This window comes from Geotrypetes seraphini, chromosome 3 (genome assembly GCF_902459505.1).
Source record: "Geotrypetes seraphini chromosome 3, aGeoSer1.1, whole genome shotgun sequence".
Taxonomy (NCBI): domain Eukaryota; kingdom Metazoa; phylum Chordata; class Amphibia; order Gymnophiona; family Dermophiidae; genus Geotrypetes; species Geotrypetes seraphini.
In genome coordinates, this window is record NC_047086.1 from 361,504,899 (window position 1) to 361,530,173 (window position 25,275).

A 25,275-nucleotide genomic window follows, 5' to 3' on the forward strand; every position below is an offset into this window, starting at 1 on the left:
TCGCCACTATACATAAATCATATAAGGGTTGATATCAAAGCGAATTAAACAGCCAGAAACAGATCATGACTGTTTAAATCGCTTGTTTGGGGCTAACCATGCATATTAGTGGCACTTAACCACCGAATATGCCCAGTCAGCCTCTAAGCCGAAACCAACTACTTTATAGGTATTCTGGGGGTAGAGTTGGCACTTAGCCAGTTAAGTGCCAATATTCAGCCCTGAACCAGCTAAGATAACCACATAAATAGGACCAAATTAAAAACAAAGTCCTATCTTTATGTGGTTCATCTTAGTTAAATGCTGAATACTGCACTTAACCTGCTATGTTTTAACTGCCTATGACTAGGTCACTTTCCTTCTTAATTTCAGTTTGCTCACTTTTCTACCATCAATCTGCAGAGTATAGTATAATCCCCAACTTTTATCCCTCCTTTCCTATCTCTCATTGTACTTTCAATTTTCTTCCACCCCCCCCCCCCCGGTTCTCTATTTCTTTTACTTAACCTATTATGTATTGTTTGTAAACCACTAAGATGTGTTCCTTAAAGGGCAGTATATCAAGTCTCTAATAAACTTGAAACTTGAACTTAAACTGTGTATGCCCAAATATTCAGTGGCAGTACCTGGATATGGCCCAGCATTAAATATTCAGGAATAAAGCCACTGGTAGTCAGGAAAATATAGACTGCCGCCAGCTGAATAGCAACCCCATATATTAGGGAAATCCTAGAAATCCCATCTATTTGAAACCCCTGAATACTAGACGTGAATATTTATGTCCTAAATAAATCCAAATGATCCCATGTTAATGGCTACCTTACTGCAGCAGCTCAGAGAAAGAATGGAAAAGTCATTGGCATGCTCTTACCCCAGCGATTGCCTGTGCCAGCAGGGTCTTCCCACATCCTGGGGGACCATGTAAAAGGAAGCCTCGGGGGGGAACCACGCCCAGGTGCTGGTATACCTCCGGGTGTCGCATATGGATTAGCAGCTTACACACTTCCTGCAAGGAACAAATAGCTTCAACTCTAATAGCCAAAAGAAATACAACATACAAACTTCAAACTAATTTACTCTTATTGAAAATTCTTGAGGAAGCATCAGCCCAGTGAAGTAGAGAAATAGAAATATTAGGAGTTAGAAACATGTAGCTGGCTTATGACAAGGCAGTAAAAATCCTATACATTTTAAAACAGCTAAGTTTGTACAGATGATGGGGCTAGATTAAAGACTTTCTTGTTTTCTGCTATTTCAGATAAGTTTTTTTTTTTTAATTAATATACTGTGCAAAGTCTTAATATAAACCATATCGAGTCTTCTTTTGCAGGAATGATGAAGTATATAAAATGAAGGATTAGATTAGAGTGAGCTCTTCATCTACAGGAAGAACCATCACTACAGTAGACCCCCGATATTCGTGGGGGTTCTGTTCCAGGAACCCCCGCGAATGTTGAAAAACCCCAAATATGTTTTTTAGCGGGGGAGACAGGAGAGGGCAGCCGGAGAGGCAGGAGAGAGCAGCCGGAGCGCCAGTGAGTGAAGGAAATCACGCGCGGTATGCTTTGACCACCTCCTCCTGCCCTAAAGTCGGGCCTCACCAATCAGGAGCTGCGGTCAGAAAATACCGCAAATGACCGGGACTGCGAATCACCAACCGCAAATGATTGGGGGAGCACTGTATAGCATAAGAACATAAGAATAGCCTTACTGGGTCAGACCAATGGTCCCATCTAGCCCAGTAGCCTGTTTTCACGATCTAATCTAATCTTCCATTTGTGAGTTGCACATACCTATACAGGCTCAAGGCGACAGATCAAAGGGAGAGAGTAGTAGGGGAGGGAGTATGGAGAAGCAAGAGGGACCTAGAAGTAATAGTAATAATAATAACAGTTTATATACCACAGGACCGTGAAGTTTTTTTTTTTTCAACTCTTTATTCATTTTATCATATACATCAAGTGTACAGTAAATATAATTCATCATATTACATTCTCACTTGAAATTCCATAACCAGATATTTCCAATATTTTTACCCCCCTCCCCCTTCCACCATACATACATACATATTATATTTCTTATATGTATTAATCATTTAAAATATACAGATATTTATTTAGAATATCCTAACCCCCCCACCTCCCCCCCATTTTTACATATTATCACATAAGGAAAAAGAATGGACCGTGAAGTTCTATGCGATTTACAATGGTTAAAAGATGTTACAAATTAATTAGAATTAACAAGGTTAGAAGCTAATTATTAACAACGCTAGAGATCAGTTATTGTGGAGTAGGATTGTACAGGTTAGCTGCCTAAATACTTCAGGAACAGGTATGTTTTTAGGTGTTTCCTAAATTCCCCATAAGTAGTATGCATGAGCAATTGTTCCAGATCTTTGCCCCATAATGCTGCTTGATTTGAGAGAAGTAGGGGGTGCTATTTAGATATGAAGACAGTTAATTGTCAAAGAAGTGAGTCTTCAGGTTTTTTCTGAATGTAGTGTAGTTTGTTTCTTTCCTGATGGTTTCTGGTAGATCATTCCAGGTTTTTACACCCAGATAAGTTAGCATAGAGTGGAAAATTTGTTTGCAGTGGAGGTATTTTGTGGATGGCAGGTTTTGTTAGATTCTGTTAAGGATTCTTTTTGATGTCGACCAATCAGTAGAGAATAGGCCTGATGGGAAGCTGCGGGAGTGGACCGCTGGGCGCGATGGACCTCTGGTCTTACCCAGTGGAGGCAACTTCTTATGTTCTTAAATGAGAGGAGCTGCTGAGTTTCTGTATTGAATCTGGTGTAGGATACATGACGATTTGAAAATTATCCGGGATGAAATTGGGAGCCAATGTAGTTGTCTGATGAAGGTTGTGATTAAATCAAATTTCTTTAATTTGTAGATTAGTCTAACGGCTGTGTTCTGGATGAGTTGCAGTTTGTGGATGAGAGTGGTGTTGATGCCAAGATAGGCGAAGTTGCAATAGTCCATTTGAGGTAGGACCATCATCTGAACGATCAGAGCAAAATGGTGTGGGTGGAAGTATGGTCTTGTGAGTCGCAGTTGACGCATAGTGTAGATGGTCTTTTTCCGAAGGTTAGAAATTTGTGGTTCCAATGTAAGAGTGTCATCTAAGATGCAGTCTAGTACCTTGGTGGATTTTTCCATGATGAGAGTGATGCCTGGGAGATTGTGAAGATCTGTAACGTGACATAGTAAGGCTCGAGAATGGGCATCAACATGGCAGATGAGATTCAACGTGGATAAGTGTAAAGTGATGCATGTCGGTAACAAAAATCTCATGCACGGATACAGGATATCTGGGGCGGTACTTGGAGAGACCTCCCAGGAAAGAGACTTGGGAGTTCTGATCGACAAGTCGATGAAGCCGTGCGCACAATTGCGAACAGAATGCTAGGAATGATAAAGAAGGGGATCACGAACAGATCGGAGAAGGTTATCATGCCGCTGTACTGGACCATGGTGCACCCTCACCTGCAGTACTGCGTCCAGCACTGGCCACCGTACATTAAAAAGGACATGGTACTACTCGAAAGGGTCCAGAAAAGAGTGACTAAGATGGTTAAGGGGCTGGAGGAGTTGCCGTACAGCGAAAGATTAGAGAAACTGGGCCTCTTCTCCCTCGAACAGAGGAGATCGAGAGGGGACATGATCAAAACATTCAAGGTACTGAAGGGAATAGACTTAGTAGATAAGGACAGGTTGTTCACCCTCTCCAAAGTAGGGAGAACGAGAGGGCACTCTCTAAAATTGAAAGGGGATAGATTCTGTACGAACGTAAGGAAGTTCTTCTTCACTGAGAGATTGGTAGAAAACTGGAAAGCTCTTCTGGAGTCTGTCATAGGGGAACACACCTTCCAGAGATTCAAGACAAAGTTAGACAAGTTTCTGCTGAACTGGAACGTATGCAGGTAGGGCTAGTCTCATTTAGGGCGCTGGTCTTTGACCAGAGGGCTGCCGCGTGAGCGGACTGCTGGGCATGATGGACCACTAGTCTGACCCAGCAGCGGCAATTCTTATGTTCTTATGAGTGAGGTTAGAAATTACATTCTGTTGTGTGCTGTGGAAACCAATGGCTTTGGTCTTAGTGGCATTCAATTTCAGCTTGTTGTTCATTGCCCAGGTTTGAATTTTATCTAAATTGTTTTGAGATTTTTTTCAACAATATTAGGATAGTTTTTGGTTATGGGGATGAGGAGGAGAATGTCATCAGTATAAGATAGTACAGTTTCAGCTTCCATTTTGATGTGTCCCAGCAAGCTCATGAATAAATTGAATATGACTGCGGATAATGGGGAGCCTTGTGGGACGCCACAGAATTCCTTCCAAGGGTTGGAGTATGATTCTTGCCTTTTGACCAAGTATTCGCGATTTTGTAGGAAGTCACTAGTACCTGGAAAACCCTCCAAAGAGTACCAACATTTCATGCTATTGATCCAGGACAAGCAGTGGCTTCCCCCATGTCTGTCTCAATTACAGACTATGGACTTTTCCTCCAGGAAATTGTCCAAACCTTTCTTAAAAGCAGCTATGTTAACTGCTCTTACCACAACCCCTGGCAATGTGTTCCAGAGCTTAACTATTCTCTGAGTGAAAAAAATATTTCCTCCTATTGGTTTTAAAAGTATTTCCCTGTAGGTGGATTCTGGGGGAGGCTGGGTGGGGTTGGGGATGTTTATGTTCGATGCTTGCTGAGTGGCATAAGAACACAGCTTGCTCAGCAGTTCTTTTGGTCTGTTTGGGGGAGGAGAGGGAAGGGAAACGGAAGGGGAGGACAGAGATGGGTGATTAGCACGGAAAAGAAGTAGTCCCTGGCAAGCGAGTTATCAAAAGACAACCAGAGTCTGGGACCAACATGATTTGAATAATGACCAGACAGCAAAAGGTAGAAAAATAATTTTATATTCTGTTTTGTGATTACAACATGTCAGATTTGAAATGTGTATCCTGCCAGAGTTGGTGTTAGGCTGTGAATGTGAGCTAAGATTTAACAGAGAGAGGAAAAATCTTTTTTGTTGGTACCACAGCACCAGTGTGGGTAGGAGAGGGCAAAGGGGGTGAAGAGTCTATAAAAGGGGTGAAGAGGCTATAAAATAAACCCATCAGGATGTAAAACACCCAATTGGGCAGGAAAATCGAATCGAAAATTCGATTCAACAGGCCGAATTGAATTGAAATTTTTTTTCCTGAATTGGGCAGCACTATTGATTACTATTCAATCCATTGTAAACTGCCTTGGGTAATCTCTAAATGAAAAGGTGATTAATAAATTATGCAACTATATAAAATGTCTCCTATCGCCCTGTGTTTACAAATACATTTTTAAACCAGTCTGCAAGACTAATGAAGAGATTTTTTTTCTTTAAGATGTGTATACATCGGGAAAGGCTTACTCCTACAGGCTTCCACATCAAAGCACCTCACATAAGAACATAAGAATTGCCATACTGGGACAGACTGAAGATCCACAAGCCCAATATCCTGTTTCTAACAGAGGCCAACCCAGGTCCCAAGTACCTAGCTAGATCCCAAGTAGATTCTATGCTGCTTATCCTAGGAATAAGCAGTGGATTTCCCCAATCCATCTCAATAATGGCTTATGGGCTTCTCTTTTAGGAAATTATCCAAACCTTTTTTAAACCCCGCTAAGCTAACTGATTTTACCACATTCTCCGGCAATGAATTCCAGATTTAAATTACATGCTGTTTGAAGAAATATTTTCTCCAGTTTGTTTTAAATCTACTACTTAGTTACCTTCTTTAATAAAAATTTTTCATTCTCTCATTGTGTCTTCCAGCGTATTTTTTATCCAAATACCTAAATATTTTAATCCATCTTCCTTCCATACAGAAATGTGCGAGCAATGGAATCCTTTACATCTTTCTTTGTGGGAGAGAGTTCAAACTATCAAAATGATGATATTGCCTGTGGTTTGTTATCAAATGAGTATGATACCAGTTGTTTTTTTTTAAAGGGTCCTTTTATAAAAAATTAAATCGTATTCTTACAAAATTTGTTTGGCTGGGTAAAATGCCTAAAATTGCTTTAGTATCTTTACAAAACCAATTACAGAGGGTGGGGTAAATTTTCCAAATTTTTATAGGTATCATGAAGCCTATATTTTGCGCCAGGGTATTTAATGGGTCCTCCCAGAGCTCATGGAAGATACCCCAGACTGGTTATGGTTGGAATGGCGACTCATGTTTCCTTTACGTTTTTGTCATGTTCTTAGTATCAAAATGCCTAGAGTGTATAAAGAGAATAGAACATTAATGAATACAAGGAAAACATTACGATTTGTCAGTAATTTAACATCTATTCCAATACATAAGTCAACAAATCATACTATATGGCTAAACTCCAGGATTCAAATTGGCGGATTTAAAGTCGTATGGAAGCATTGGATTATTGCAGGTATACTGATTTTAGATGATGTTATTTCAAATGGTAAACTGCTTGATTTTTCACAGTTGCAACATAAATATGGTCTTAATAAGTCACAAAGCTTTAGATGGTTGCAACTGAAGCAGGCTATTCAGGAGGGATTCCCTGAATGGAAAAACCTTAATAATCAATATAGTTTAGAGTTCTTATGCTTTCAGGCGGACTTCCTGGGACACCAGGCCGCACAGTGATATAAATTGATATCTGGATTTATGAATAAAAAAACCAAAAATTGGTCTCATTTGGAGCATTGAGATTAAGCATCAAATTTCTGCATCTCAATGGCCACGAATTTGGTCTTGGAGGATGAGATCTATGAGACAAACTTTGTTCTTTTTGTTACACAGAGCATTTGGGACCCCAGTTTGTTTACAAAAATTAGACAGCTCTAAGTCAAATAGATGCTGGCATTGTTATCTTGAGCCAGGAACTTTAGATCACTTACTGTTCTATTGTCCATTAATTATGGCCTTTTGGAAATCAATATGGGGGTCAAATAAATTGTTTATTGGAAAATCCTGTGGCATTATCGTATGACACAATTTTATTTGGAATGTCAATGAGAGCAATGAGCCAAATTTCATCTAAAAACAATAGGCTTTTATTGATTATGACAGGAGTCGCTATACAACATATCACAAATAACTGGAAGAATTGGAGTAGACTTAATTATAGTTTTTGGTGGAACTCACTTTGTCACATTTATTGAATGGAAAGAACAATAGCTAAACAAAAAAGAAATTATAATAAATTTAAGGAGATTTGGGGGCCTTTGATAAATTATTGTAATGAATAGATACCGCTTTAGCCTTTATTCTGCACCCTTTCTAATTTCACTATATCTGTAGGGATGCTTCCTTATTTGCACCTGAAGGTTAGGCCTCTCTGACATCATCAAGCCTGAACCATTGTCTGCAAGAAATCTTTCCAGCATGAACCTTGCAAGAAGAGAAAGAAGAAAACATCTTTGCTGTTTCTGCCTGATGCATTCTGGGTATGTACCAGAATTGTATTCTAGTCAAGGACATCCATCTATGCCTTCATGCTTAGACTGTGTGAATCTTGGGGGAGTTATACTCCTATGCTGTGCTTATCTATCGAAAAGCGCCTGTGTCTCCTATATGACACTTTACACAGAAAGGCTATTCATCTAAGTTCTGTTTCTGGATTGGTCCAAGGAAGTCATCTGACGAGATCCAAAAAAAGGTGCTAATATAATTAGTCTGTGGGTGAACTCGCATCTCATCACAGGTATTCTCCACGCACCTCTTTTATAATAATTAAGACCTGAACAGTTACCTCGTGTGACTCTCTGTCTGAGAGAGTGAATCGGACCTTAAACAGATCTGAATTCTATCGCATCAAGGAAACCTTGCTGCCAACCTAAATTATAGCTGCACCAGTAGCTGATGAACACTTGTTCCTATAACCAAAGGATTTCTATATCTGCTAAGCTGAGGAGACGTCTTCCATTTCATCTGATTTTGTGTCAAGGCCTAATTGGATGGTGAGATAAGGAACTTATTATCTTATCAGCTGGGGTTAGATAAGTGCATCCGATTGTGATATAGGATAAGGCTTGTAAAGCTACTTTTGGTGATAACTGTAATAGATTGCTGCTAATCAGGGATTATTATAAGGAATTGTTTAGTGTGTGTAAGAATTAGTTTTACTTAGTTATATATCAAGTGGGTTGTGATAATTATGTACTGAGTTTCATATATGTAATCGGATATTTTGTGAACAATATTTAGATATTGCTGCTGGCTTGTGAATTATATTTTTCTATTTTCATAATAAAAGTATTTCTCATTAGCCTTGGTCTGGTCATGTAAATAGGCAAGAAAGCTGAACCTGGATGAGATATTATGGTCTTCCCTAGAAACTAACAGGCACGTATTTGTTTATGTAACTGATTAGTGGACCATAAATCTTTCTACATATCTTTTTTGAAATATGGTGACCAGAACTGCACACAGTATTCAAGGTGTGACCGTATCAGAGTGATACAAGGACTCTATAATATTTTCATCTTTGTTTTTCATGCCTTTCCTGATAATTCCTAACATTGTATTTACTTTCTTAGCAGCCACCGCACATTGAGCTGAGGGTTTCTTTTTTTTTCCAAATCTTTATTATTTTCAAAACTTACAGTAAGTGTAACAATAAATACCACATTTTATACATCAATAACACACTTAATATTCCATTAATATCTATTACAGAATTAGACCTCCCCCTCTTGAACCATCATAATGCAATCACATGAAATTTCTATAATGAACCCCAATATATCTAAATATATAAATCTAACAGACTCCCATCCTCCTCCCTTCCGGATGTGCATAACATAGGGAAAAATATTAATTAAACATTACAGTATTTTGCTAATGACTCCCAAATCTCCTGAAATTTCTTAAAATTTTCTTTCTGAATGGCTAATATTCTTTCCATTTTATACACATGACACAACGAATTCCAATTCTTCCAATTGCTCGTAATTTGTTGTATGGCAACTCCTGTCATTATTAATAAAAGCCTGTTGTTCTTAGATAATTGACTTTTTGCTCTCATTGACATGCCAAAAAGCACAGTATCATAGGATAATGCCACTGGATTTTCTAATAAGCAATTTATTTGGCCCCATATTGATTTCCAAAAAGGCAAAATAAATGGACAGTAGAACAATAAATGATCGAGATGACAATGCCAACATTTATTAGATTTAGAGCTATCCAACTTTTGTAACCGAACAGGGATCTATAATGCTCTATGTAACAGAAAAAACCAAGTTTGTCTCATAGATGCTGACATTGTACATCTCATCCTCCAAGTCCAGATTTGTGGCCATTGAGATGCAGGAATTTGGTGCTTAATCTCAATACTCCAAATGTCCCTAAGCCCAGTTTTTGGTTTCTTGTTTATAAATCCAGCTGAGGGTTTCAACGTATCCTCAATAATGACACCTTTTCCTTTTCCTGGGCAGTGACTCCTAACACAGAGCCCAGCATCACATAGCTATAGTTTGGGTTCCTCTTTCCCATATGCATCACATTGCACTTGTTCACATTAAACGTTATCTGCCATTTGAGATCCAAGCAATCCAGGAAAAACAGCACTGAGCTGAGTGGGGAGAGGAAGAAAAGAGGAGGAATGGAGTAAGAGACTAATGTGGCTCAAGCAGCCAAGCTCCAATAACTGATGACTGTGGCTCTTAAGTGTGCACTGACAGGGGATATTATACCAGTAAGACACTTACCTTCAATGTGTCATCATTGCCACCAACATCCGCAAACCTCACAGAGGAGTGCTGCAGCTCAGTGGCTTGAGTTTTACCTGAAAACAAAGCAGGATATAGCCATAAAGGAACAAATATTGGCACTATCAATATTATGTGCCACATAAAATGAACAGTGGCTTAGAGCTCTGTAGGATGCCTCTCTTCCCTCAACAGGAAACATAACTAAAAGATGCAACATCTTTATTACAGCAGTCCAGGGAAAAATAACTCACTCACTGCACTGATGTTGTTGTTAACGCCAAGAGAAACATATTTTGGAGCTCATACAAGACAAATTCAATGAATTTCTAAAATGAGGCAAATCCTAAACTAGGGGCACACTGGCAGAACGAGAATGGGACGATTCAGCACGGCCCTTTCAGAGCAGTCGTTTTAGCAAGGGACAGTTCATCCCAGCTATTTCATCACGGCCCTTTCAGCGCAGGCTGTTTCATCTTTTAATATTAAGACGCCCTCTCAAAGTCAACCTTTTACCCCAGATGTCTTACCATACCATATATTTTTCTTCTATACCGCAAATTTCAGCTAAGATTCAATGCGGTTTACAACAAGATTAAGAACTGAGGACATGAACATTGAATGAAGGATAGGAGTTGACTCCTGAGATATCGATATAGGTCCAACTTTTCTGTTCCAATATAATGGAAAACCTTAAGATGAGCCTGATTGATCTGTGATGATGCCTCCCCCCCATTCAAACCTCAAAGTCACCAGATGATATGGAGGCAGGAAAAGAAGACAAGTGGATGAAAGCAACAGAAAGAAGCACCGGTGGCGGAGAGAGGGGGGCTATGCTTCCCTTCTTTCAAATCTTGAAGCTACCGGATGATGTGGATGCAGGAGAAGATGATCATGGGTGGGTGAAGGGAAAGGAAAGAAGCACCAAAGAGGTGAGAGGAACTAGTCCCCCCCTCTCTTTCAAACCTTGCAGCTTCAGCAAGATAAGCGCTTGCCATTACAACGGCCATGGTTAAACAGCCATGCTGAACCGAGCTAGCTGAAACAGCCGTGCTGAATCATCCTAGATCCGGCAGAATTATGTCACCAATGCAGCATGTTTCAATCTTTCCTCCGTCTTCTGAATTTGCTAGATTTGTGTACTGTTTTTCACTAAAATATTCCCTCTTGTCTGCTCACAGTTAATATTCTGGATCAGGCTGTAGGACATCTACTCCAATGGACAGACTAAGAAATCTTTTACTAATGATTAGTGCATGTTATCTGCTACAGGGCCCATTTTATTCCTATGGACCTTGCTGCAGATAACATGTACTGTTAGTAAAGACCCCCTTAATCTAAAGGAGGCAGGGAGGATTCCACAAACTGTAGAACCTCTCAGAAATTCCCATGATTTAGTTTTCCCCAGTGGTCATGCTTTAATAAACCTTTACATAGTAAGGGTGAAAGCTCAGACCCTTTGATCAAAGTATATTTGTAGAGAGCTTCAAAACACTTTTTCTAAAAACTGCTGCTGCATGTGTTTGGACTCGAATCCCTCCCTTAACCCAAAAATACTAAGAAAATGAGTCACTTGAAACCTATCACTACTTAATGGAAGATGAATTTAGGTCATGTTGTGAAAGAAAAATCCCAAATGTAATCATGCAACCCACCATAACTAAATTCTACTTTTCAAGTTTGCATATGAGAGAAAGATTGGGCCCTAATGGTGCTTTTGCACTCCAGTATCAGATGGATTTTTCACTATAGAGCCTGTTCTGAAAGGAAGCTGTATAATGGCAAGAGGAAAGGAATGGAGCTCTTAAAAAAAGGAAAAGACTTGATGGGTCTGATGTATGGAAGGATTTGTCAGAAGCATGAAACAAATATACATCAGCCAAGCAATCTCTACAAGTCTGATTTACTAAGATTTTTTTACTCTCAAAGGAAGAGAATGAAAGAAAATTATTAGTAGTCCCTAAATTAGGTGGCCTGGGTGTGCAGTCAGATGAATATGTGGTATTCTCGTCCATCCTCCCTGTCGAGGGTAAGGGCCAGATCAGAAAAGCACGCATCCTGGAGATGAATGCGTGGCTATGTGGATAGTATATGGTCGAGAGCGTTTTAGCTTCCTGGCCCATGGGATGATTTTCCAAGGGCTGCAGAGCAAGGATGGTATACGTTTATCAAAGAAGGGAAGAAGTGTCTTTGGCAGCAGGCTAGCTAATCTACTGAAGAGAGCTTTAAATTAGAAGTGATGGGTATTATATCGATAAGTTTAAGAAGATTTGGGGACCATTAACAGATTTTTGTAATGATTGATATAATTTTTCCCATAATAAGATACTTGATAAAGGAGGGGGGGTAGGTTTATTCTCTTTATCATAAATTATAAATAAATTATTATAATAGTTGTTATATTGTGTGCAACTAACAAATTAAGGGGAGGGAAAGGGATTCATAATTGAACAATAATTGATAAAATTATTAAAATTTTATATGATGTCTAAAATTATAGTAAGGATTATATAAGATATGTTATATGTACAATATGTTATGGAGATATCAAGTGTATACTTAAAGTAACTGTATGAATCTTTATGACACACTTGTTGTTATATGAAGAAAAAATCAATAAAAAATGTTAAAAACAAAGAAAAAGAAATAGTAAGTACTACTAGTTGTACACAATAAAGCCAGTGAATAGTAAAAAAATAAATAAAAAATAAAGAAGTGATGGGGCAGGGTGATCAAACCCCCAGGTGAGTATAAGCCCTCAGGTAAGTAAATCACTGAATACCTCTACACAGATGGGGAAAGGGGGCAGTGTCTGGAATGCAGTATATACTAATTCTCGAAGTATTGGAAACAATATTCTGGAAAGCTGTGATGGAATAAGATGAGTTGGATATAGTAGTGATCATGGAGATGTGGTTCATAGAGAACCATGACTGGGATGTAGTTATACCAGGCTATAATCTGTTTAGAAAAGACAGGGTAGGAAGAAATGGGGAGGGGGGTAGCACTACATGTTAAAGATCATATTAAAACCACACAATTGCAGGATCTGCACGGCAAGAAAGAGGCACTGTGGATCAATTTGGAAAGAAGGAATGGTAAATATATTTACATTGGTGTCATTTACACATCTCCTTCACAGACAGAAAAAGTGGACAGTTCTCTTTGTACAGAATCGTCCTACTTCTAGAAAACCCTGCAATAGGGATACCCCAATCAATATCAGGCATGTTAAAATCACCTATTAGTAACACTCCCCCTTTTACAGCTATATTCTGAATGTCTGCTATTAAATCTCTGTTCATTTCTTCTGTCCATGAAGGCCTGTATATCACACCACTGTAAATACATTTTCCATTCCCTCTTTCTAGTTTGACCCACAGTGCCTCTTCCTTATCCAGCAGATCTTGCAATTGTGTGGCTTTAATATGATCTTTAACATATAACGCTACTCCGCTTCCTTTTCTTCCTACCCTGTCTTTCCTGAACAATTATAGCCCGGTATAATTATATCCCAATCATGGTTTTCTATGATTGCCACTAAATTTAACTCAGCCTCTTCCATAACAGCTCTAGATCCAGAGCCTTGTTTCCCATACTTCGAGTATTAGTATATACTGCTTTCCAGACAATGCTCCCTTTTCATATTTTTGAAGAGGTATTTAGTGATGATTCACTTACCTGAGGGCTTATACTCACTTGGGAATTGGTACCCAGTTCTCCAGGATCACAGTCTGCTGTACTAACCATTAGAGTACTCCTGGGTGAGGAAGTCAGTACTATGTCTAGAGAATGTCCCTATCCCCGTGGATAACCGTGGGAAACTATCTAGTGTCATTCTTTAGTGTCTATCTCAACCTCAGTCCTTCTACACCAGCATTCTTCAATACAAGATTTCAGGGTCATTGGCTGTGCCCATTAGTGCTGCCCGATTCACCGATTCAAATCAGTTGAATCGATTCGAATCGATTCAATTAAAAAAAAAAAAATCGGCCTCCCGATTCGATGATTGATCCTTCCCCCTGTGCCTTCCTAAAGCAGGAGCGGCAGCGCTGCCTCTTGCTGGCCATCCGCTACCGCTCTTGCTTGAGGGGGGAGGGCCAGTCAGAAAGGCCTGCATGTTCCCCCAGCTTCCCCACTCTTACCTTAAGCTAATGTGGCAGCCTGCAGGATCGTTGGTGCTATAGTGATCCCTGCAGCTGCCCGTCATCCTCAGCGGCATGGGCAAGGGCAGCATTGTGGCATGGACAGGTGCTATAGTGATCCCTGCAGCTGCTCTGACGTCAGGGGCAGGATCGCGGCAGAGAGAACGTACCGCTGAGGATGACGGGCAGCTGCAGGGATTTCTATAGCACCAGCGATCCTACAGGCTACTGTATTAGCTGCTTAAGGTAAAAGCGGGGAAGCTGGGGGAACATGCAGACTTGTGGGAGGAGCAGGCCTTCGCAGCGGGGAGGAGGAGGAAGAGTGCCTTCGTGGTGGGGGGGGAGCAGGCCTTTGTGGCAGGGAGGCAGGCCTGTGCAAAGGGAGGAGGAGGCAAGTGCCTTCGTGGCAGGGAGGCAGGCCTGTACAGAGGGAGGAGGAGGAAGGAGTAAGAGAGGGGAGGGAAGATGCCAGACCTAGGGTGAAGTGAAGGGAAGAGAGAGACCAAACCAAAAAAAGGGGGAGGAAAGCAGAGGATAGGTGCTGGATTAATGGAGAGAGAAATGCAAGACCACAAGGGGAAGGGACAGATACTGCTCCAAAGTAGGTGGACAGGGTGAAAGATGGCAGGAGAGATAGTAGGAGAAAGCCTGTACCTGGGGAAGGGAATACAGGAGGTAAGGAAGAGAGAAAGAAGAAGATGGATATGGGGAGAGACATGAAACAGAGATAAGATCCTGGGCATGGAGGGAGCATAGGAACAGGGACACAAGGGGGACCTTACTTGAAAGGAGAATAGGGATAGAAACATAGAAGATGACGGCAGATAAGGGCCATAGCCCATCAGGTCTGCCCACTCTACTGACCCACCCCCAAGTCTACTATCCTAGGGATCCCACTCCTGGTGACAGGTTCCCTTGGCTTAACCCTCTAAGGGATCCCACATGGGCAACCCATTTGCTCTTCAATTCTTGCACGCTGTTTGCCTCGATCACCTGCACCGGGAGCTCGTTCCAAGGATCAACCACTCTCTCGGTGAAGAAATATTTCCTGGTGTCGCCATAAAATTTCCCGCCCCTGAGTTTGAGCGGATGCTGGATGAAAGGGTAGTTGAGAAAAGGAGAGATAGTGGATCTGTGGATGGGTCCATCGCTGCAGCTGCGGGGGGATGGAGATGAAATAAAGGAAAGATGCCAGACCTCCAGAGGAGGAAAGGGAAACAGAAGGGGAGGACAGAGATGGAAGATGGATGGTTAGCACTGAGAAAGGAGAGCCTGATCAAAAGACAACCAGAGCCTGGGACCAACATGATTTGAAAAAGACCAGACAGCAAAAGGTAGGAAAAATAATTTTATTTTCTGTTTTGTGATTACAGTATGTCAGATTTGAAATGTGTATCCTTCCAGAGCTGGTGTTAGACCACAAACGTGAGCTAGGATTTAACAGGGAGAGGAAAAATATTTTTTTTCAATTTTCTTTACACCACAGCGCCAGTGTGGGTAGGAGAGGGCAAAGGGGATGAAGAAGTTATAAAATAAACCCATCAGGATGTTTGAAAAAACCACCCAATTGGGCAGGAAAATCGAATTGATAGGCTGAATCGAAATTTTTTTTCCTGAATCGGGCAGCACTAGTGCCCATTCATACTCTGATTCTTCCCGCTCTCCTTAAAGAATGACACGGAAATGGTTTCCCACGGTTAGCATATGCAGAGTATCACTATAATTTAATGACAGTTCTTTGCAATGTCAGAACAGAACCTTCCCCATGTTCTCTTATGTATATTATATTAACTCCTTATATGTAACTAGGACAACAAGCTGAGTAAGTAGGGAGTCTGTGTGATGCCTGTACTTCTCATCACTTTTTTAGGAAAGTGCAATAAAAATCTGAATCACCACAAATGAAACTAAACAATAGGACAGTGCTTAAAATTCTTCCCTTTTCTCTAAGTAGCAGCAAACAGGTAGTATTTTTTGCAAATATTTGCTTTTTATATTGTATTTTAAAGTTGCTTAGTTTCTAGGAGAGGGGTGACTATTGACCTCATCAGGTCAGATTTTAGGATTTCCACAATTAATATTCATAAGATCTATTTGCATACAACAAAGGCAGTTCATGCATATAGATCTCTCGCATATTTATTAGGGAAATCCTGAAAACCTGACTGGATTTCAGCACTTGAGGATCGAGGATGGATATCCCTGTTCTAGAACGATATTATCTATGTATTGTAACCTGCTTTGAGCATTTGGAAGAATAGACAATAAGTTTATAACAGCAGCAACGGCAGCAACAACAGCATGCACTGAAGAAATTAATGAAAGATTAGGTTCTTACCTAGATAATCTTTTTTCTGTTAATACACACAGGAGTTTGTATTTTAAGTGATCAATTCGTGCTCGTGAACTGTTTGCAGAATGGTGTCAATCACATCTTTCTGCTCCTCCTCCTTCACCAGTGGAGTATAATGTCCTCTTCAGTTTGTACCAAAGCAATTAACCTCTACTATAACAGAAGGGAGAAGGAGTGGCATGGGGAACTTCCCCAGAGATACCATACTTTTCTGTTCTGTTACTTATGAAAAAGAATAATAATTAGCATGTATCCATGAACCAACCCATGTGCAACTAGCACTAACAAATAAGGAGCTCCAAAGCTCAACAAATTCAGTACTGTATTAGTAATTTATTTATACACTAGTGTTTAAGCCCGTTAGATTAACGGGTGCTAGATGACCGCCTCTCCTGCTTTTGAACCTGGGCAGGGGCAGAGCCGGGGCGGGAGGGAGTGACGGTGGGAGAGCAATTTCAAAGCCTCGGAAGCGGCGGCTCCTTGACCAATCCGTGCTTACAACGTCCCCACACTCGCGGTCTGGCTGGCTCCCCCACCAAAGCCCTTCGAAGTGGCAGCCCCTTCCGCATCCATCCCCGCGTCCCAAGCCTCTCTGAAGGCCTGCTCCCACGAAAATGGTACCCCTCTGTCCAAAGCCGCGGCGGCAGCCTCCCTCAAAACACATTTCAAATCTGACATATTGTAATCACAAAACAGAAAATAAAATTATTTTTCTTACCTTTTGTTGTCTGGTCATTAGACAGGAGGGAGCAGTTAGGAGAGGGTCTGAGGGCAAAGAGGGGCTCAACAGCGCCCAACCACCTTTCCTTCCCTCCCTCCATGAGGTGCAGTGAATCCACCAATGTTAAAAGGAGCCGCGTCGAAATCGGAGGCCTGCCACTGCCGTAGCACGTTCCCCTCTGCCTTGGTCCCGCCCCTTCTCTGACATATGGGACCGCGGCAGAGGGAACGTGTTACGGTGGCGGCAGGGCTCCAATTTCAAAGCAGCTGCTTTTAACATAGACGGAGCTGAACTGACCTGATGGAGGAAGGGAAGGAACGGTGGGGCAAATTTCGGCAACGGCAGGAATTGTTTGGCGGGCCAAGCACTGGTTTCTTTAGGCAGCCCCGGTTGTTTACTTGGATTAAATGTGAGCCGGGTGAGGAAGGCCGCCGCAGCCTCGCAGCTAGGTAGGGGGACAACAATGGCGCTTATGCTCAAGCCCCCGCCGCAGCTCCTCTCTCGATCCTGGTGCGGTTCGAGAGAGGAGTCGTGGCGGCGGCTTGAGCATAAGCGCGATTGTTGTCCCCCTACCTAGCGGCGAGGCTGCGGCGGCCTTCCTCTCACGGCTGGCGGCCGGCGAACCCTAATGCTGACATTGAATCCAAGTAAACAACCGGGGCTGCCTAAAGAAACATGGTAATCATATTCTGTTTTGAAAGCCCCCGCCGCAGCTCCTAGGCGGTTGAGGGGGGAAGGTTGTGGTCGGAGTTGCTAGGCTGCAGCGGATGTGTGAGTTGCGAGTGTGGGGCCTGTAGCGGCGCGAGGTGGAGAGCAGGCTGTGGTGACGTAGGCGCGCATGCGCACTCGTGTTTCTGCGACGGGACCAGGGAACACGATTTTTTTAGTGCGCATGCGCGTCCTACCATTTTATTATATTAGATGTTCATCCAACTGACAGGAGTATTCCAGTTCCAGACTCTCTTCTGTTCCTTCATTTCTTACTCTACAATCAGGTACTACCCTGCAAGTAGATAAAAAGTTTAAAGATCTGAGTATAGTTTTAGACTCTTCTCTTACATCTGAAGATCAAATTTCTAATTTTATGGAGGAAGATTTTATATATTATGAGGAAACTTAAGCTAATGAAGTCTGCATAACAAGGCTAGTGAGGCCAATCTGGAGCTACCAAGATCACAAGTCCCGAGTGATTTGTGATTCTGTGGATGACCCGGCCCACCATGGGCCAAGGTGGAAAAACATATAGGAATCTCTCTTCCAGCCAGGGCTGAACCAATACATCCAACTTTGCACTTCCCAGTTCGTCTCTTCGGCTATAGAAGCGATTCGCCTTTGCTTTCTTGCCTGAAGCCATCAAGTCCCTTGCCGGTCTTCCCCAACGCTTGACAATGAGGCCAAACGTAGTTTGGGACATTGACCACTCCCCTGGTTTTAGAGTCTTCTGGATGAGAAAGTTGGCTTGTACATTTTCCACTCCTACTACATGGGCTGCGGAAAGCACCTGAAGATGAGATTCCGCCCACCTAACAACAGCTGGGCCTCCAGACTTAATGAAGCACTTCTGGTACCTCCCTGTCTGTTCACATAAGCTACTGTAGTAGCATTGCTTGAGAACACTCTGACTGCCTTTCCTTCCAGGTGATTCTCCAATATCCTCAATGCTAGACAAATGGCTTGAAGTTCCAGATGATTTATGGACCACTTTCTCTAAGGGAAGATCCATTGGCACTGTACTGGATGACCACCACAATGGCCCCCCAAGCCAAACAGGCCGGTGTTTGTTCTGCAAATCATGAGGAGATTCGGAGGGACATGCCCTTTGATAAGTAGCTCTGAAGCCACCAGAGAAGCTGCAGCTGGAGGGAATGAGGCTGGGTGGATCACCTGGAGAGCAGGGAATCCTGGAGAGAGTGCATATGCACCTTTGCCCAGGGAGTTACTTCCAGGGTGGCAGACATTGAGTCCAGTACCTGGAGATAATGTTAAGCCATGGGATTCGGTATTGCTAAGAGCTCTACAATCTTTTTCCTGAGTTTCTGTTTATGTGGCTCGGGAAGAAAAACGAGGCTTTCTCCATGTTGAAGCAGACTCCTAAATACTCCAAACATTGGGTTGGCTCTAGATGACTCTTCTTAAAGTTGACTATCTAGCCTGGATCCACAACTTGTACTGTCTGCTCAACTTCCCACCTTGATGGCGCTCTGATCAGCTAATCGTCCAGGTATGAGTGTACTTGTATCCCCATCCTGCGGAGATGAGCTGCTACCACCACCATCACCTTGGTGAAGGTGCATAAGGCCATTGCCAACCCAAAAGGTAGAGCCGCAAACTGGACATCGAATCTCAAGTATTTCCAGTGGCCTGGAAAAATAGGAATATGAAGGTACACCTCTGCCAGATCTAGGGGGGCTAAGAGTTCCCCCAGAGCAGTGAGGGGGCGAGAGGGGGCGGTCCGCCCCGGGTGCAGACCATGAGGGGTGCTCCCGAGGTCAGCGTCATGGTCTGGGAACTTCACTGTTCTGCTGGCATCAGGTTTTACTCTCTGTCAGGTCTTGCCTTCGCAGAAGCAGGAATTAGGCAGGACCAATAGAGAGGAAGGCCCGATGCTGACAGAGCAGCGAGTTAAGGCTGCCAAGAAAAAGAGAACTCACTTACCTCCAGGCCTGCCTTCTAAAGCAGCAGCAGCAGCGGTGGCTGGCATTTGGAGGAAGAACTCTGAACAGACTTCTTGTGGCCCAGCTGCCAAGGTCTTCCCTCTGCCACATCACCTATGACACCACTGATGAGATGGCAGAGAGAAGCCCTAGCAGAGCAGGCCGCAAACAGCCAGTTTGGCATTGCTTCTAACGGCTGGCCACCACCACTGCTGCTGTTGGAGGCCCGAAGGAATGTCAAATCTCGGGGGGGAGGGGGGAGGAATTTGGAGTTGGTCAGGTCCATTGGTGCTGCAAGTGGGATAGGAGGAAGGGATGGAAAACTGCTACACAGGGGGAATGGAGGGGGAGATGGAAAGCTGCCGCACACGGGGGAAAGGAGATAGGAAGAATTGTTGGCATGGGCTGGAGAAGAGGAAGAGAGATGCAACAAAGAGGTAGAAAGGGGTGAGAGGGAGAAATCTGGCATATGGCGGAGGGGAGGGAGATATGCATGGAGAAGAGAGAAGGAAAAATGTTGGACCTAGGGTAGAGGGCAGGGAGACATGGTGAATGGGGAGAGAGAAAGAAATGTTGTACATGATAATGTAGGGGAGGATGGAAAAGATGCTGCATGGAGAGGAATAGAGAGGTTTGACCCAGGGCACAAGGCAGTAAAAGCAAGAAAAAGAGAGAGAGATGGTAGACAGTGGGAAAGAAACAGAAATGTTGGCTATGGCAATGTAAGGGAAGGTACAGAAATGGAAGATGAATGTGAGAACGAAGAAAGAAGAAAACATCAAATGGGCATGAGACCCTGGTGAACGAATTAACAGAAGACAAAAAAAAAAAAAAACCAGAGCCTGGGACCAACATGATTTGAATAATAAAATGACCAGACAACAAAAGGTAGAAAATACATATGTCAGATTTGGAATGTGTATCCTGCCAGAGCTGGTGTTAGACAGCAAGCATAAGCTAGAACTTTAACAGAGAGGAAAAATCTTTTTTGTTTATGCCACAGCGCTGGTATGGGGTTGGAGAGGTTGTAACTGTGAATGTTAAATTGTAATCTGTTCTGAGCTCTCTATGGAGGACGGGATATAACAATAAATAAATTAATAAAATTACTAAAAATATTATTTTTATATTGGGGGATTTAAAAAAATTATTGGTCTTGGGTGTCACATATCCTAGGTATGCCACTGCAAATTTACTTTTAAATGAAAGAGACTAGACTCATGCGCACTTACATTACGTAGGTATTTAAACATCTCTATCATGGGGGCGTGGCTTAACGCGAGCACAGAATGGAAGTGTGATCTCGACGCTCCTCTCCAAATGGGCAACTGACATAAAATAAAAATATCCCAATATTAATTATTTCAATTGAAAATACTCACAATTGAAGCAGAAACTATTGAAAATCTATATATAACATTTTCCTGAAGAAACGAAGACAAGAACTGAGCAAGAGAAACCAAAGAGAGATTTGCCGGTTTTTTCTCCCTCATCGGTGAGACGGCGAGACGTTGGATTAAAGAAAGAAGAAATAAAAGAGAGAAGAGTTGGCAGATTGGATAAAGTCCTCCTCTGAAACTTAAAAGTTTTAGCGCTGAAGCGAAGACATCGGGGGACTAGAGCGGAGAGGCACTGGTGACAGGAAGCTGACGGTTTGAACAAAAACTTGTGCCCGCTGAGGGGGATAAATCCTGAAGTAAGTGAACAAGGGAAGTGATAAGATCGGCGAAAACTGTTATAACATAAATCAATTACTAAAGATAATATCTTTAATATAAACAAAAGATAATTTGAAAACATTTCCTGACAAAAAAAAAAAAAAAAAAAAAAACGCAGAAAAGATCTGAAGCGAAGGAGAAAAGTAAGGCTACTAATTTTTACCGGTCTTTCTGTGTGGTGATATGACATAAAAGTGAGAAGAGCTGTAAAAAATTAGTAACTGATTAATATTGAAAAAGGGACGGATTCCATTGTGAAACCGTTGTTAACTAGATCCCTGAGTTGCGGCGGTTTGAAGCGCTGAGTCGGAGCCTGAGAGATTAATTGATACTTTTATTGTCTTCCCTTGGCGCTAAATCGGCGCAGCAGTAAGCAAGATAACTTATAAAAAGGGAAAAGAAATGTCAGCAAAAACAAACTGATGATACTGAAGGTCATAAAAATTTTAAGAAAGTGTGATTATATCATTTGCTGATTTGAAAACTGAGAAAAAGAATGCGGCAGTTGAAATGGGATAAGTGCTGACAATAAACGGGAATACAGAAAACCAGTTGTGATTTTGGCAGTTTCATTGAAATTGAATGCAGTGTTGAAACCAGCAAATTACAAATGAAAGATCAGTATTGATTGAAAAAAGGAATTTGTGTTCTGACCAATTTTTTTTTCTTTGACAAAAAAGGGGATTAAAAAAAAAAAAAAAAAAAATTGAGAGAGAGAAGGACTTACATTTCTCTTAAAAATTGGGTGCCTTAGCACTGAAGACAAATAAATGTCAGCTTACTTATAAAAAACAAATACTGAATTCAATATCAATTTCCTCTTGCAAAGCTGCGATTGGGCTTGTGAGAGAGGAGACACGGGAAAAAAAAATATTCAACGGACCTCTAAAAAACTGAAACAGCAAGATATTGAGGAATTGAGAGACGCTGAGAAAAAACAGAAGAAAATTGCTTAAAGCTGATCAAAATTGAAAAATAACTCTAATAAAGGGTTGCTCTCCTTAATCAGAGCTGCGATTGGGCTTGTAAGAGGAGAGAAAAAAAAAAAAAGTTCCCCTACAACATTGAAAAACTGAAAGTGAGGAAAACATAGGTAAAGGAAAAAGAAAAGAACTTACAAAGAAAACTTTCTATTTCAAAGATATAACAAAATCTTGGAAGAAAAGAGATTAAAAAAAAAAAAAAAAAAAAAAAAAAAAACCTAAAAATATCAAATATAAAAGATTTAAATACAAGAAATAATAATAACTAAGGAAAAGTGAACAATAAAATGGCAAGTACTAGACAAAACAAAAATGAGACAGGTACATCTGCAAAAAGACAGAAACAAGAACAAATAACACCTAGCAAGATACCACTTCCTATTGAAGAATCAGACACATTAAGCAAAGCTGAAGTCATGGAAGAATTAAAACAAATCAAACAAATGTTGAAAGAAACTATTACTAATATGTCTGATATGAAAGAAGAAATTTTAAATATACATAGACAAATGGAAGTTAACGACAAAAGAACAACTGAATTAGAATCAAAAATGGAAATTATAGAATGTGAATCAAAAAGATGTAAAAACGACAACCTGGAATTAAACAAATTAAAAGATCAACTGGAGGATTACGAGAATAGAGGAAGAAGAAAGAACATCAAACTCTTTGGAATACAAGAAAATCTAGAGGGGAAAAATACTATCCTTTTCCTTGAAAATTTAATTCCAAAAATTCTACAATTAGACTTGAAACAAACAATCGAAATCGAAAGGGCACATAGAATCCCAATAAAAAATTCAGAAAATAAAAACAGACCAAGACCAATCATTTTCAAAATGTTGAGATATCAGCAAGCACTAGAGATACTAAATGCTGCAAAAAAAGATAAAAACTTAAACTATAAAGGATCAAGATTATGGTTTTTACCAGATTTCGCCAAAAACACAGCATCTAAAAGGAAAAGACTACTAGATATGAGACCACTACTCAAAGAAAAAGGATTTAAATATGGACTATACTATCCAGCGAAAATGAGAGTGTCATCTGGAGACAAGTCGTTATATTTTGAGGATCCCGAAAAACTAAAAGAGTTTCTATCTAAACCAGAACCTATGATATATTAACAAAATATATTAAAAAGGTTTTGAAGACTCTATGAAAAATTAGGAAATACAACATATCGAAATATTGAAGAAATGGAGGAAAACAATACAAAGAAAAGACAATAATAATTATATGAAAGAAAGAACAGAATATATGAAAATTATTAAATAATACACTGCATACAAGTTTAAAATAATTATATATTGAAATCAAAATACTAAGGAAATACAAATTAACACATTGTTAAATAAAAAATTGATACATTAATAAAATGTTATGGAAAATGATTAAATGAATATAAAAGATCAATATAGATATATAGAAGGGAAATTTGTTAAACAATTGAATATTGATTGCCTGGAATGGGGAGAATGTTAGGATTATATTTCCAATGTGCATCCTTAAGCAGCCAATGAATTGGGTGGGAAAGGGAGGGATAAGAAGAATATTCAATAGAATAATTAAGGGAGATTCATTAGGGTTTAATATGTGTGTCATGAGGAAAATTTTTTGGTTATTAAATATGAAAGAGGAGAGGAAGAATAAGATAATGAAAGGTATTAAAATATATAATGTCTATTAAAATATATTCCATTAATGTCAATGGCCTGAATCATGTAATTAAAAGGGAAAAAATATTAACATATTTAAAAAAACAAAATGCAGATATTTACTGTCTGCAAGAGACCCATCTTAATATGAAGGAATCACAAAAATTATCAGGTGGATGGATAAAAGAGTGTTTTTTTGCTCCAGCAGTGGGTAAAAAAGCAGGGGTTGCAATCCTTATAAACAAAAAATGTATGGCCAATATAAAAGTAAAAAATACAGATCCACATGGAAGATGGATACACATTGATATAGGTATGGGAAATGATACCCTGACGTTATTTAATATATATGCCCCTAATTCGAATCAACCAGAATTTTTCAAAAAGCTACAAAATATGTTATTACCACTGGCTGCCTCTAATTTAGTGGTGGCTGGAGATTTTAATGCTGTAATGGATCCATTATTGGATAAAAAACCAGGTAAAAATATTAAATCTTTAGGTTTAGATAATTTAGTTCGATCATGTGATTTGAAAGATATATGGCGTATTCTTCATTTTAATGATCAGGAGTATTCATTTTGTTCACAGGTTCATAAATCATTTTCAAGAATAGATTATATTTTCGTTTCAACAAATAAAGTGCAACAAGTGAGTAAAGCCTCCATTGATCCTATTATCATTTCGGATCATGCAGGAATATGGATAGAATTACAATTAGATCAATTAGAAAATAATAGACCTCTTTGGAGATTTGATAATGCATTGCTTGTAGATGACAAATTTTTGGAAAATCTTAAAACACAAATTAATGAATTCTTTCAAATAAATTTAGTGGAAGATACATCTATAGAAAATGTATGGGATGCATTTAAAGCAACTATCAGGGGTAATATCATATCATATTCAGCTTTTATTAGGAAACAAATTAAAAAACAACATATAGAATTAGAAAAAGAAATAAAAATATTAGAAGCTAAATTGATAAGCAAATGGGAATATGAAGTTTTGCAAGCTCTTTTGAAAGTAAAAGGTAAATATAACGAATTAACTTCAAAAATGATAAGAAAAGATTTGTTTTCCAAGCAAACAATGTATTATGGAAATTCTAATAAGGCGGGAAAATTATTAGCAAATTATCTTAAGGCAAAAAAAAGGAGAACTAATATTAATGGAATTAAAGATGATAATGGCATAATAACAAATCAAACAAATATAATATTAAAACAATTTTTAAATTTTTATAAGGATCTATATTCTTCTGAACCTTATTTGGAGAAACAAAAAGATGGAAAAAAATTTTTAGATCTAATAAATGGACC

General features: G+C 40.2%; 1 protein-coding gene across 3 annotated transcripts in view; it reads right to left on the minus strand.

Annotated features, from left to right (window-relative positions):
• NVL (nuclear VCP like) overlaps window positions 1–25,275 on the minus strand; it is a 212,584-nt gene that overhangs the window by 106,169 nt on the left and 81,140 nt on the right. For all 3 annotated transcript variants that reach the window (XM_033936124.1, XM_033936126.1, XM_033936127.1), the window contains 2 exons: window positions 9,722–9,798; window positions 872–1,006 (listed from right to left, as the gene is read on the minus strand). In XM_033936124.1, coding sequence (XP_033792015.1) covers window positions 872–1,006; window positions 9,722–9,798 — 212 coding nt within the window. The remainder of the gene's footprint in view (window positions 1–871; window positions 1,007–9,721; window positions 9,799–25,275) is intronic.